The sequence below is a fragment of the Propithecus coquereli genome, unplaced genomic scaffold (genome assembly GCF_000956105.1).
Source record: "Propithecus coquereli isolate 6110/MARCELLA unplaced genomic scaffold, Pcoq_1.0 Scaffold147, whole genome shotgun sequence".
NCBI lineage: Eukaryota > Metazoa > Chordata > Mammalia > Primates > Indriidae > Propithecus > Propithecus coquereli.
This window is the reverse complement of record NW_012139080.1, coordinates 314,037-329,155: the sequence shown is the minus strand read 5'-3', so window position 1 is coordinate 329,155 and position 15,119 is coordinate 314,037. Positions and strand designations below refer to the sequence as shown.

General features: G+C 37.5%; 1 protein-coding gene across 4 annotated transcripts in view; it reads right to left on the bottom strand.

Annotated features, from left to right (window-relative positions):
- The window catches only part of TLE4 (transducin-like enhancer of split 4), a 148,422-nt gene that overhangs the window by 82,505 nt on the left and 50,798 nt on the right, over positions 1-15,119 (bottom strand). For 3 of the 4 annotated variants that reach the window (XM_012640049.1, XM_012640051.1, XM_012640048.1), the window contains exon 6: positions 13,335-13,409. The exons of the other annotated variant lie outside the window; for it this stretch is intronic. In XM_012640049.1, coding sequence (XP_012495503.1) covers positions 13,335-13,409 — 75 coding nt within the window. The remainder of the gene's footprint in view (positions 1-13,334; positions 13,410-15,119) is intronic. 4 annotated transcript variants of the gene reach the window in all.

Genomic DNA, 15,119 nt, shown 5'->3' with positions numbered 1-15,119 from the left:
AAGTTTTTTTAAAGTTTAAAATGCTGTGTAGAGAGACTGGATCTGAGAATGGTAAGAATGAAAGGCAGGAGACCAGCTAAGAGGTAATACAGGGGTTCAAACCAAAAAATAATGAATGATACTTGGATTAGGGCTGTGGCAGGACAAGCTGAGAAAAGTAAGAGTTGCACGATATTTTAGAGACAGAACTGAAAAGACATGGTTATGGAAGGAGAAGGGGGAGTGAGAATAACTGAAGAAATTCAGGGAAGCTTGTAAAGTTAGGCCTCAAGTATTAGGTAGATGGCTGTACCATTTACTCAGGCAGGGCAGAAGAGAGGAGGAATGGCTATACAATTTCATAATTTTTTTTTCCAGATTAGAAAAGTTGTATGTTCAATGAAGAAAAGCACAGTGGAAATAAATTAAAAGTCAAGCACAATCTTACCAGCCAAAGAAAACTACTAATACAATGTTGGTGGGTCTATCCAGTATTTTTTCAATGCATATGGAAGCATTTTTTAACAAAAATAACATCAACCTATCTTGTAGTTTAACCTGCCACTTATTTACTATGTATCAAGAACATTCCCCCATATTCCTGAATAGTTCCTTGACTATATCATTTGTAATGGCTACATAGTATGCCATTGCATAGATATTCAGAGTTCATTTAAGTGGTCCCCTAAATACTCGGTGTTCAGATTATCTCCAATGTTTTGATACATATAAAGAAAGTCACCATGGCATTAACATAGAAACAAATACATATATACATATTTTGTCACGCATCACTTCACAACAGAATCCGTTCTGAGAATTGCATCATTAGGTGATTTCCTCACTGTGCAAACATCATAGGGTGTACTTACGCAAATCTAGATTGTACAGCCTACTGCGCACCTAGGCCAGAGGGTATACAGCCTATTACTCCTAGACTATAAACCTGTACAGCAAGTTACTGTACTGAATACCACAGGCAGCTGTGACACAATGGTAAGTATTTGTATATCCAAACATATCTAAACATAGAAAAGGTAGAGTCAAAATACAGCATAAAGGATGAAAACGGGTACACCTGTATACGGCACTTACCATGACCGAAGCTTGCAGGACTGGAAGTTGCTGAGTCAGTGGTGAGTGAATGTGAAGGCCTAAGACATTACTGAACACTCCTACCACAGATTTTATAAACACTACACTTAGGCTATACTAAATTTATTTATTTTTTTAAAAAAGTAATTGTGCTATGAAGTTATGACAGCTACAGTGTCACTAGGCAATAAAAATTTTCCACTTCCATCTCTTGGGATCACTGTGATACATGCATATCGGTCATTGATAGAAATATCATTATGTGGCACATGACTATATAATATATACACACACATATATACATACATATATCTTAGTTAAGACAGTTCTTCTGCAAGGTATAGAATACCCAAATAAAAGTGGCCTGAATAATAGGGATTTTTACTTCCCACAAAAGTCCTGGGTTGGATGGATGACTTAGCCCTATCAGTACTCTAGGTCAATTTCTCTTTGATTTTCGTGGCCTCTTTTATATCCCATTCCTCTATCACAAGATAGCTGCCGAAGCTCCACCCATTACCTCCTATCCTCACACAATCATGTTAAAAGGCAGAAAGGAGGGCAACTCTATGGGTCTTTCTGTTAAGGAGAAAAACATATCTCCTTATATCTTATTGACCTGGATAGGGTCACATGTCCATGGCTCATCTGTAAGGAAGGCTGGAAAGAGTATCCGGAATGTTTTAGCCTTCACAGATGGCTAACTCTGCCTACAAAAGAGAACCAACAAAGCCTGCCTTGACATCTATCTTTGCTCATAGGCCGATCTGAAGCTATTAGCTGAAAGAAACCCAAGAACAACTGCTGAGCTTTCGATCCAAGTAGACAGCAACTTAAAACTGTTTTATTGCCATCAACAGTTTCTTCTCCCAGATATTAATTTGTGCAGAGCTGTGTCTTGTCTACAAATTTTTTTTTTGAGTCAACCCAGAAACATCCTGGGGAAATAAAAATATACAACATTACTGCCACTTGGCTCTGGGACCACAGTGGCACTGTCCTTGTTGGTCACAGAAGACAACCTGGCCCAAGATAAACTCTCCCCCTTTTTTATGAATTTACCAAGAAAAACAAAAAAAAGCACGAGACTCACAAGGGATAGACTAGCCATGAAAAAGGGTTCCAGAATGTGCCATGTTTTGTTTTTATTAAGAGGTTTGTGTGTGGTACCTCAGCTCTAATTCTTGTTTATTAGGTCAACATCACTTTTTAACTTTGCAACATTACTATATCCCAAGAAAATAGTTGTTATTCACAAGTAGGATGGACAAATTTTCTCAAAATGGAGAAATGGAAGCAGAGAAAAAGTATGCAGCTTATCATACAGCAATGAAGTAATTTCAAAGATGGGACTTTTTACAACATAATTGTAATCCTCACAGATTCAAACTTACTTATGTCCCTTCTGAAGAGCCACTGGCCTGGCAAGGGCCCTTTGTTGTCTTCCTCCCCCAGTCATACACACTTCGATTAGCTTATCACCAACAGTTCTTAACCAAGAAAGCCCCCACCCACAACCCCCTGAGCAATATTTAAAAACAAATACATTGTAAACTCATGATTTCCAGGTTTCTGAACAACTATCCAGCAATGTGTCTTTATGCTGTTACAGACAAATGCTTTCTGTCTACAAGTCTTACACAAAACATTTTACTATTTCATAACAGGGTCTCGCATAATCCTATTCAATAAGGCATAGATTCAAACTTGTTTGTGTCATGGGGCGCTTTTTGAATCTGAAAGACCACAAACTCTCTTCTCCCAAAACTGTACACACTCTATTGCCCACCCCCCACCCCCAACACACACACAATTCTACGAACATTTCAGGGAGCTAATGGACAACCCGAAGACCAAGCATGAAATCCTTGAAAATCTAAGGACCTAGGGTTAAAACACCTTCCTTAATAGTGGTGTTTATGACAACTTTTGGTTCTTACACATATGAATAAGACACAGCAGACAGAAAGAAACAGTACAATTCAGGGGTATCCGATTGATCTATGGAACTAATGTAATTCAGACAATTCAGGCTAACCAATTAGTATTATAACATTAGTATGTGCATCAGACACAGACAATTTCCATTTTCCTCCCAAGGCCAAGCTCTGAACACTAAACATTGGGCAATCCTATCAGTGGATCTCAGGATAAAGAGAATATTGATCCCAGTGTACGAGAAAAAGGAACCTGGAGTCAGGAGAATAAATGAGAGACAACTGTTGCATAATGGTTAAATGTGTGAGCTCTGATGTCAGTCGAGGTTTGGATGGCAGTTCTGCCACTTCCTCCTGTGTGGCCTTCAGAAAACTACTTATCTTCAGAGGCTTGTTTCCATTTTTTGTAAAGTTGGGACTATAATCTTTCCTTCTACAGGGGGTTGATGTGAAGATTAAACAAAATAATGCATATAAATGCTTAGCACAGTACTTGACAGAGTGTGGATACTGAATAAGCGTTTGGTATTTTTAGTTACCCTTTTAGAGAAAAGAATATATGCCTAGGATAGGATAAATGTAGAAAAATAACTGTGCCAGAAAAGGGTCCCAAGTTTTAAAATAAAAATTCTATCATCATCAAAACAAATAGGCTTAAAAAATCATACAATGTTAGACTAGATAGTACGTTAGTGGGTATCAGCTCTAGCCTTGCATTTCACAGATGAGGAAACAAATGCAATTCCTAAGATCATACTACAAGTGACACCCAGGACTGTGCATTTTCTACCAGTCCATGCTTCCTTCTCTAATCCTGGCTCAAAACTGTAGGGGGAAAAAACCCAGTGAGAAAATAGTCCAGAATATAGTATTGGTTCATTTAACAAACATTTATTGTACAACATTATAAATAAATTACTGCACATTATTTAACAGTTACTGAATATTTATTGTACAAATATCTATTGAAAATGATGAGCTACCACCTATCGTTCTAGGTACCATGGTTATAAAAGTGAACCTGATCTCATTGGCTAGTGAAGGGAAAGTGACACACAAATCAATGGTAAGTGCTACGAGGAAAATAAAACAGACTAATGGGACAGAGAATGAACTAGATGAAGCCCTGCATAAAAAGGGAGTGCCAGTCAGCGAATTCTTTTCTCAGAAGATAACATCTGAGCAAGACTTTGCAGAGAAGTGCAAGGAAGACTACATCAGGACACAGCGGAAGAGTACTCCAGAGGACAGAACTGGTGCACAAGCCCTCAGCTGAGAACATGCTTGGGGTGACCCAAGGACAGAAGAGAGAGGTCAATGTGGCTGAAGGACAGTTCAATGAAGAGTGTGAGTGGTATATGAAGTCAGAAAGGTGGGTGAAGGGTCAGCTCACAAAGAGTCTTGTAGGCCACAGCTAGAAATTCAGGCTTTACTTCTAAGCAAAAGAGGCAGCCATCAGCTTTTGTGAGGTTTTTTTGTTTTTGTTTCTGTTTTTATTTTTTTAGAGATGAGGTCTTGCTATGTTACTCAGGCTGGCCTTGGACTCCTGGGCTCAAGTGATCCCCCCACCTCGGCCTCCCAAGTAGCTGGGATTATAGGCGCCCAAGGCCACGCCTGGCCTGGTTTTAAGCAGAGGAGCAAAAGAATCCAATTTATAATTTAGAAAAAGATCACTCTGGCTGCTGTGTACAGGACGAAGTATAGAAAGACAAACACAGAAACAAGGTGCCCTATTAGGAGGAGCCTGCAGGAGACTAAAGGAGTACTTCGGACCACAGGGAGATGGAAGATACACTCACCTTTGAGAGAACAGTTTGGCGCCAGAATAGACACCATTTCTGATGAGAGAAAGTTTTTATATTGAGCTTAGATTCTTTTTCTCACCCATCAGCTAGTCTTTAGGATACTGACAATAAAAACCCAAAGTTCTGAGGGGTACTGGAAAGGTAAGAACAGGAAAGAACAAGTGCGAAATGGACCGGAGAATATCAATAACGAAAGCTACAATAATCAAGACAGTGTGGCACTGGGGAAAGAAGAGACGAACAGTTTAATGGAACAGAACAGAGTCCAGAAATAGATCCACACATGTATGGTTAATTGATTTTCAACAATGGTACAAAGGCATTCAGTGGAGAAAGGATAGTCTTTTCAACAGATAGTGCTGGAACAATTGAATGGATGTCCAACTGGAAAAAAAAAGAAGAAACTCAACCCATATCTTACAATATAAACAAAAATGAAATTTGATCATAGGCCTAAATGTAAAACTTCTACCAAAAAAACAAGGGAAAAAATCTATGGCAAAGATTACTTAGAGATAACACCAAAAGTAATACAAAGGAAAAAAATTCATACATTGAACTTCATCAGCATTAAACTACACGTTGGGAATATATATTTTCAAAATACGTAACGGACTTATATACAGGATATTAAAGAATTCTCAAAACTCAATAAAAAACTGACTCTAGGAAAAAAAAGGCAAAGATTTAAACACTTTATTCAAGAAGATATAGAGATGGCAAATAAGCATGAAGACACCTAACATCCTTATTTGTTACAGGAATGCATAAAAACACAATGTATACCACCATGCACCCATTTGAATGGCTAAAAGAACTCCTAAAACCTGTAATTCCAAGTGCCAGCCAGGATGTTCTCTCATACATGTTAGTGAGACTGCAAAATAGTATGGTTGCTTTCAAAAACATTATGTTTAGAAAGTTAAACATACACTTACCATATAACTCAGCAGTCCCACTTCTAGGTAATCACCCAAAAGAAATATATATAACTTACAGTCACTTAAAAAAAAAAAAAAAAAAAAACCAATAGGTGAATATTTCTTGTGGCTTTATTCATATTCCCCCCAAACTGGAGATAACCCAACTATCCAAGGAGTGAATGCATAAACAAACTTGTGTGTCCAAACAACAGAGTATCATTTAGCGATACAAAGAATCTAACTACTGATATGGGCAACCACATGGAAATATCAAATGCCTTATGCTAAATGAAGGAAAAAAAGCCAAGAGGCTATATAATGTATAATTCTATTTATATGACATTCTGAAAAAGGTTCATTTTGGGAGAAGAAAAACATTTTCAGTAGTTGCCAGAGGCTGTGGTAGGAAAAATAATTGACTACAAAGAGGAAAAGGAAATTGAGGCTGGGGGAGAACTATTCTGTATTTTGATTGTGGTGGCAGTTACACCACTATATTTGGTTGTCAAAACTCAAATAACTGTACACTAGAAAGCATAAATTTTACTTTATGTAAATTACACCTCAATAAATCTGACTTAAAGGAACACAGAACATCAATAATGAATGTGTATTTCTGGATTCCTAATTCCAGATATCTGAAAGTATAACCACAAATATAAAAAAAAACACATTTGTAAATGTATGCAGCTTCATTTTTATCATGTTTTCTATTAACTGTTTCTCTTTATCCTATCATCCTTGCAAAGTAAAGTTTTATTAAAATTAAAATGTGTTGATTAAAAGTTGATTATGTGTCGTAAAATGTAAAACCACTACCAAAACCTTAATAAGATGATTTAAATGCAACTTGGGGAATCACTTCAGAATACATTTCAGAAAAATTTTTAAATATCATTCAAAATAGAAATAAAATGTTCCCGTTTAATAGGATTTGGTGAAAGTACTCAAGTATTTGCTGAATGAATGAATGAGTAAATATAATTAGTAAATCATTCTTCCTATGCACTAAAGGGTTCTAACCTTTTCAAAAAGGTCCTTAGGAGAACACTTAAGACTACAAATGTATTTCTGGGTAGAAGGATTCCCAAACTGATTTCCTAGGGAGCTTTGAGAAGATGCAAAAATCCTTAAAACTTCACCTAAGGGCTTGACAGTCAGGTGCAGTCATTAACCCTTTAGCTGCCTGTTTAGAGAGAGCCCATGCTTCCTCCTTCCCTTCCTTTTTGTACAAGGAAAAAGGTCTCTGACTAAATACAAGTTGCTGGTGCTGCTTGTAGGAACACTACTGGGAAGAAGTCATCAGAGAATTACAAAAGTGGAAGCAAAAAAAAAAAAAAAAAAACAGAAAAGATAAAAAGAGGTTAACAATCTGGAAATCTGGATCTGCAAGCTCGAAAGCTACCTTCAGTGGAGCCTGCTTTTCTGTGTTAACAGTTCCCGGGACCCCTACACAGGCCCCACCCACTCAGCTAAACACACAAGAGATCTGGGAAGCCACTTTCTCCTCAGTGGAAACCAACATCTACGTGCCTTAAGTTATGTCAGATACATTCACCCAGACACATCTCTAACTCTTTTAACACTATGTACTCAACTCCACAGCCATAGAAGTGCACTCACTGGGGGGAAGACCGGAAGGACAGCACCTCTCCAAACAGAAAGAAAAATAGTAGTACTTCAGGTTAGCATCAGTCTGGGGGAGGAGTGGATTGACTGGCTTCTACAAATTTCTTTCAGAGAAGCTTTGTAATACAAATTAAATGACTGCACACCACAAACATAAATAAGAAATCCTGTTCCTTACCCAGCATTTTTTTGGGAGCTCTAAAGTGGAGGCAGAGCTGAGAAATTACTTAAATATATGAGTCTGTGTTATGAGAAGGGAAATTACTGCCTCTTAGTGCCTCATCAAACTATAGCAGAAAGATTAGATTACGACTACATCACTCAATAACATAGTTCCCTGCTTCACAATAAATGAATCTTTTTTTTTTAAAGGGTGAAGGGCAGTTATACCAACATAAGACAAAAACAGATGTGATGTAAAACTGCTTTTGGGCCATCGCACCTAAGAGCAGGTGAGCAAAGCCCTACATGCCAAAGCCAGAGTACGCCTTCAAGCCAGCCTTTTTCCCCAACCCCATGGCGAGAGCTGTGCACGTGACACAGCCAGTGGCCAGCATATTTCATAAAGCCTTTAAGCTCCAGGCACACTGTTCGGTTAAGGCGGTAACAAAGCTGAAATAACAATCTAATAAAACACAAATCTATCTCATAGCTCATTTTTTATTTCATTCTGTTTTACATAAATTTATAAAATACCAATAGTAATCAGTTGGGAAAAGTAGAAAAAGAGAAGCTCGCCTGTAAGTTTACTGAAAAGTATTTATTTAAAACATAACGTGAAAAGCTGGGTTATAAAAGCTGAGCTGTTAAAGAATATGTTTTATGCACAGAACTCGCATTAGAAAACAAGCCATGATTCTAACATGCAACTACAATTACCTACCTGTACCGTAAAGCCCCATTAAAAGAGTTTGAGGCCCATTAAATAAAATCCTGAGTGTCTTAATTCCCCCAGAAAAGTGGAGGGACAGGGCTTGGCTGCAGGTAATCTTGAAATGATCCCAGAACAGGAGTATGGGCCTAGGGAAAGTGAATCAGGGAAGGAGGGAAACTCAAACAAGGATGTATTCCCGTGTCAGATACATTCCCACAGCGGGCAGCTGAAGCTCCATCCTGCTGGGACCCTCTATGGAGTAGTGTAGAAAGGACTTTAAAATCATCCACCCATGAGACAAGCAGGGAGCAGTCCACTGATTCTGTTTCTTTGTGGGGTCATGGTTACCCAAGGACACTGTAATTCCCTCACCCTTCCAGACTGTGCATACCTAAGCGAAAGGAGGGCTCCCACAAAGGCCCTCCACAAAGCATGGGGGGCTGGGAGGGGAAGCGAGCATTTCACCACAATGTGGCTGAGGGGAGGTGCTGTCAAGCCATGGGACACAGCTGTAGTGGCAAGTGCTAGAGAGAAAGGGACTGAGGGGTACAAGGTGGGCCCAAGAAAGACAACACTGCTTCAAGCACTGTGGGGACAGCTATGCCCAAAAAGAGATAATAGCAGAACTCCCACAAAATTAACCATACTTTTGGAAAGTCCTTTATTAGAGATGAAAATATGGCTCTTGGATATTTAATATATTTTTGCTTTTGTTAAAAAAGTGAAGTATTTATTTCCAGATTTGTGTTACTGGAAGCCATGTGTCCACGGGAGTACACATCATACACTTGTAAGGGAGGGGAAAACACACACGCTTGTTTTTATATATACCAACATATTTATATCCTTTAGGTTTTGCCTAATGGCTAATAACGAAGACAAGGGAAATTACCAAAATGGCTCATCCAAATGCCTTTCAAACTTAAAATTGCAGTTTTAAAATTTATAATGGAAAAGGAAGGACATACACTTTAAAACAGTCACACTGCAAGACCCTCTGCCAGAATGTCAATCTGGAATATATATATAATTTAAGGTTCAAGCATATGACAAGGACAATAAACAAAATGTAAAGGGGGGGGAAACCCTGAAGGTTTTGTCTTTCTTTTTTTTTTTTAAACTAACTCAACGCATAGAATGGTAAAAGCAAAGTCATTTAAATCATTTTCTTAGTAATACAAGTAATATTTAAATAGATTTAATAGTGCTGCTCCAAACCAATGAATTATGGGTTTAAAACCTATTAAAATGTAATGTTTTTTTCCTGAGCTGAGAGGAAAGAGATTTAAATCCACTGAATTTTAATATTTCAGCTTGAGCTGCAGGAGGTAGAGAAAGTCCAAATGAACTATTCCATCAGCACCATTCAAGCATGAACATTTTAATCAGTTTTACTTCCTTGGAGTTCTCTAACACAGTTTACGCTGTCATTCTGAAAGCACTTAACACAGAGAGTGTGAAAAACCACCAAGGCTTGTTATTGCCTTCACAATTGATGGCAAATAATTTTGCAGACTTCCTATCATTAAAATGTCACTGGTAAAAATTGAAGTTCAGCATTTCTTGTGCTAAACTGCATTTTCCTACAACACCATGGCATACCTATTTCTTAAGGGTTTTTCAGGGGGGGAGTACTTTTTTTTAAAAAAATGCATACATTTCTATCATTTTTCCTCCTCAACGAGTTCGCTTTAAAAAGTAGGTTGGGGGGTTTCCAAAGGAACCATATTTTCTATTTTTACAAGCCAAACATTTTCTTTTCCAATATTCACACTGACAAAACTTTTTTCTTAATGGTAGTTTCTTTGGTGAAATTCTTATGAGGTTCCAAGTTTGCCTTCCTTTATTAAGTATAACCACATTCACACAGCATGCACTGATTATATAGTGTAATGGATTTAAAAAGCATTTTAAGATAGTCAGATGACTCAATTTAATAATACAGGAAATGAAAACATCATTTCTAATTAGATCATGTTACTGATTTAAAACTACAATTTGTGTGTTGTTCCAACAGTGTGATCTCGCAGAGATTCTAATTTAAAAACACAGTGGCTAGTAGGACACATGACAAAATCAAACTAGATACATAACATTCCCCCAGCCTATTTGGGGGAAGTTGGGGAAAACATCAAGGAAATGTGAAATACCACCAATTCAAAACAAAACACAAAATATTAACTATAGAAAACAACACAAGGATTTTCCTGGGTTTCTTCCTTATAAATAAAAGATAAATGATATTTAACTTATTTCAATCTATCAACAGTTTTAAACTGAACATGACCTGTGAAAGAAATCATTATAACTGTGTTTCATTCCATTAAACACAACTAGCTTATTGTCAGGAGAACAGCCGCCTCTCAGGTTTCAGGCTCACTTCAGCATTTTGCATTTAAACTGCATGGATCACCGGTTTGGCTCATTTACCAATGAAGGTAGAATAATATTGCAGAGTTAAAAAGGTGCTTCATCAGATTTCATTAAATCTGGGAACATTTGCTCTTGTCTGGATGGTGCGCATACATATAAAACAGATACATTATGTAGTGATAAATAAATGAAGGTCTGCAGGGGCTTAGATGGGTTTTTGCCTCTCAGAGGAAAACTGTCATTCCCTCAGTGCAGAAAATCACTGTCAACTACATTCTAAAAATCAAGTAACAAAAATCTAAAACTGACCCCTCATCATTTTTGGTAGCAGTTCAAAACATCACCACCTCCCAACACAACCATGCCAGGAGACACAGAACAGATGGTACATTTAAAACGCCACAATGTTACAACTCCAAAAACTGGACACAAGGCACTACCTGGATGGAAAAAGACAGAGAGAAGCTCAGCAGCAAAAACTCAAATGAGTTATAATTGGGCCCTTTCTTTCTCACTTGGTTCATGGTTCTCTAAAAGTTTTAAGTTGGTTTTCCTGTTTCTGCAATCTATTCTTCAGAACAGTCAGGTTATGTGATTTTGACTCCATTTTCTGCTCAGATACGAATTGTTTGGAACTCCCACCAGATCCACCAACTACAGCACATGCTGCTTTGATAGCAGCAGCTCTATTAAGTTAGTTCTTCAAGTAAGTTTTTAGGCCACAAAATTAAATATGCTTTATTTTAATAATTAAATCCATATATACATAATATGTCTCTCAGTAACTCAGCTCAGTCTAATAAATCATCGTTTTCCTGAGAAAAAGCAATCTGCCATCCCATTCAAAACAAATTATATGGAAATGAAATAGATATAAAACGGTATTAAAAATATTCTTGATGTGATGAAGGGAAGGGAACTTCTTCTGATTTTAGATCTTCCCTCATATTTTTAGGCTATATACAACACAAAACAATGTTTTTTATTTAAGCTTAATCTCACCACTGCACAGAGTCACTAAAAGACTCCAAAAAGAAACAAAAAACCCATTCTGTTCTCCTAGAAAAGGCTGCCAATCAGACATAAGATAGGATGGCTATCTGTATTTTAGCTGTTCCTACAAACGACAAACTAAGATAGAAATGACCCATCAAGCATTCCTATTATATACGTCACTCTGCACATTCCCTCCGTAAACAGCAGACAGAATAGTGGGTAACAAATGTACCATGGGAGATTTGGTAACAAAAATATATACAGTCCCGAAGTGAATACAACACATGCACATGCTGCACATGTGCATACTTCAAGCAAGCACAGCTGGTGTATACATATATACTTAACTTAAAAATTAAAGCTTTCTCAACTTTCAAAAACTTAATATACTACTGTTTTCTGGAGTTTTAGGAAATAAAAACTAACTGTGAAATGTATCCATCTCTAATATCACCCATATCCCCACTCAGAACAAGAAATATACAACAAAAGTTATTCATGATTCTGCATGGCACGTTCTGATTCAGCCTCTTCTTTACAAGGGGCACTCTGGAGGAAATAAAGGTTACTGTTTTCCATTTATTACATCTGCTAATTCACTACCAGTTTTTTTCTTGTGGTCAGAGGGACACAAAAATAGAGCTCCAAATAGCCTGTTAAAAAAAACAAGCTACAATCAGACTCTTGAGCCCTCAGTGTCGGCAGTGATCCCAGAGTTCTGATTTCCTTGTTATAAGACAGAGGCATAAATGAAGCAGTATCTTCACTTCAGATTGATTATCAGGCGACCCTTATCCACATCTTCACTGAGCAATTTGAATTTTAATGAAAGTAAATGAAATAATTAACATTTCAAAGTGTGTTTGATACATTGAGAGAAAAAAAGAGAAAAGACTTTTGTGTATAATTTATACACAAAAGTATGTGGGAGGGGGCAGAAAGAGGAATGTACAGTTGTAGTGTCTTCATTAGAATAACCTAAGGAACCACTTAAACTGCATAAAGAGGTGAATATTGTGCTCTTCACAGCTAAAATTTCTTGCCTTTATTATTTCTGTTTTAGCATGTTATTTTATTACATGTTACCTTTAACTGAGAGAACAAATATGTAAGTGGAGTTGGAGCGACTGCCCAAACCCATGAATTCCAGCAGGATGTCTATGCAACATCAATGCCACTATTGCCAGGAAGGATTTTCTAACTGGGCCAATGGTTTTTCAAGAAAGTATATAGCTCATCTATTATTTCTACTTCAAATGGACACTAACCCATAAGAATCATTCATCACAGGGGAGGAAGAGTTAGTAGCAGGGGAGATGTGAATATACACATTTCACTAAAAATGATAGATACTCTATATAATCATTTGAGGAAAGATAAAAGAAATCAGGTCATTTTAACATCAGGGCAATCTGTTATCTTTTTTTCTGGCCTAGGTTAGCAACAGAAGCTGACTGCAAAGGAAAGAAATATTATGAAAAAGAGCTATCCAGCCTCCTTAGGGGAGAGTTTTCAGGAACACGTCAACTTAAATTGGTGAGAATGTGATCCAAAGTTTCTAAGGCAGCCATCGAATTTCACATGAGATTGAAGGCAAAGTGCTTAATTTCACTTTGTGGGCATCTAATGTTTTTTGTCCCTTTGGTGGAACAAAATTTAAAAAGAGAGAGCGAGAGCTGATGACAAACACTAAGATCAGAGCTAAAATGGAAAGGCCACGTACCCCAATGATGGCGTTCAGTTCTGCCATGGTCACCTGCTTGGCCCGTTCCACAGCCTGCACCACTTGTTGCTGGTGCTATAAATGAAGATCAGAAACAGAATACAATTATTTGTTTTCTACTCAGGCAAGAACAGCTTTTCCTAACATGTCCTCTAACTTCAGTTACATGCAAAACGGTATGGGTGGGTCTCCAGATTTCCAAATACAAGCCCCAGTCAGGAGTGGGGAATCCACGGTCTTAAGGCCACATGTGGCCTTCTAGGTCCTTAAATGCGGCCTTGTGACTGAATCCAAATTTTACAGGACAAACCCTTTTATTAAAAGGGGTGCATAGAAAGATGAAGCTTTTCTTGCCTCCTTTGGTGCTTAGAAAAGAACACTCTTGCAATCAGAAAGCCACAGGTTCCCCACCCCTGCGCAGGTGGTCATTTAGGTCCATAACATTGAGGAGTAACTGGGTATCCAACTGCAGGCACCATCTCTGCAGCCCCATGAAGGATGCTTCCCTACAACAGCTTAAATTTCACTTTTAAGTCAGTGGTGCACTTTGACCAAACATCTTCCACTAATACTAACAAAGAAAACACAACTCATGCCACCTGCTTTCTTTGTATCTACCCCCTTTTCTCTTTGCCATCTACATAAAAGTTTTTGAAATTATTTCCCAGGAGTACTTATTTTTAAATTTTCTCCTTATATTTATGAGAGCAGACCCCGGAAGGACACAAAGGACTCTTACGTTTGTTCTGAAAATGTGCAAAGTGTTGGTGTTTTAATTCCTGTCATGAAGGGCCACATATTTAAGAGATCAAAAATGTTACAACTCAAAGGACTTCAAGTACTTCTTTTAAATGCAATAGAAAACTAAAACCTATGAGTTATTTTTCTTTAGAAAAACTAGAATGAATAGTACAAGAAAATCCCCCCATCCACCATGATTCAGTTCTAAGAAGAATGAGCAAGAACTGATGTTAGTAATTTTTGTCATATTGGAAAAATTAAGTAGCACAAAAGTCTCTGCAAGGGAGCACTCATTTGTATCTGGACATACGCAAGTGCATATACAAGTACCCCCCCAAAATGTAAATATTATTCCCAACTAAATATACTTGAACACTCCAGCATCTATAGACTCAAATTTGGTTTAAAATAGGTCTCTTTGGGCTTCTTTCAACTAGGTTTAGTGAATTAAGAACCAAAGCGACAGTGCTATGAAACAAGTACTCCTGTGTGGCTGGTAGAGTCTTATTTGGTTGATCTCAGTTGAGAAATTTAGCTAACTTTCTTCATTATTTAAAGTGAATATGAAGCTCAATTATCATACTGTTTAATACGTAAAATGAGCTATCAGTTAACTGTGAACTCCCCTTGAACCACCCAGTCCCCATTCCAAAACCATCAAATATACAGTTATTGAGATTAATCAGGGTGACTGCTATTTCCATCTCTGAACTATGTAGGGGGAGTGGGGAGGTGATGTGGGAAATGAACTGTTTTAAATTAGCTATCTACAGTGTGGTATTTTCACACTTGGTTTCCTAATGGAAATGTGTATTTTGTGCCTATGATTAACAGAAAAAAAAAAGGTCAAATAAAAGATCACTGCATTTTAAGCTTTTAGTAGACTTTGAGCATTAAACTATATACTTTATTTTTTCCAAAACGGGGGCTTAAGAAACAATCCCAAAGTCTGTTTCTAGATCTCTCCATCCATTCTCTTACTCCTTAATAAAATACTTGTTAAAGTGAAACAATTCATTTCTCTCTTTCTCTGAGCAAAGTGAA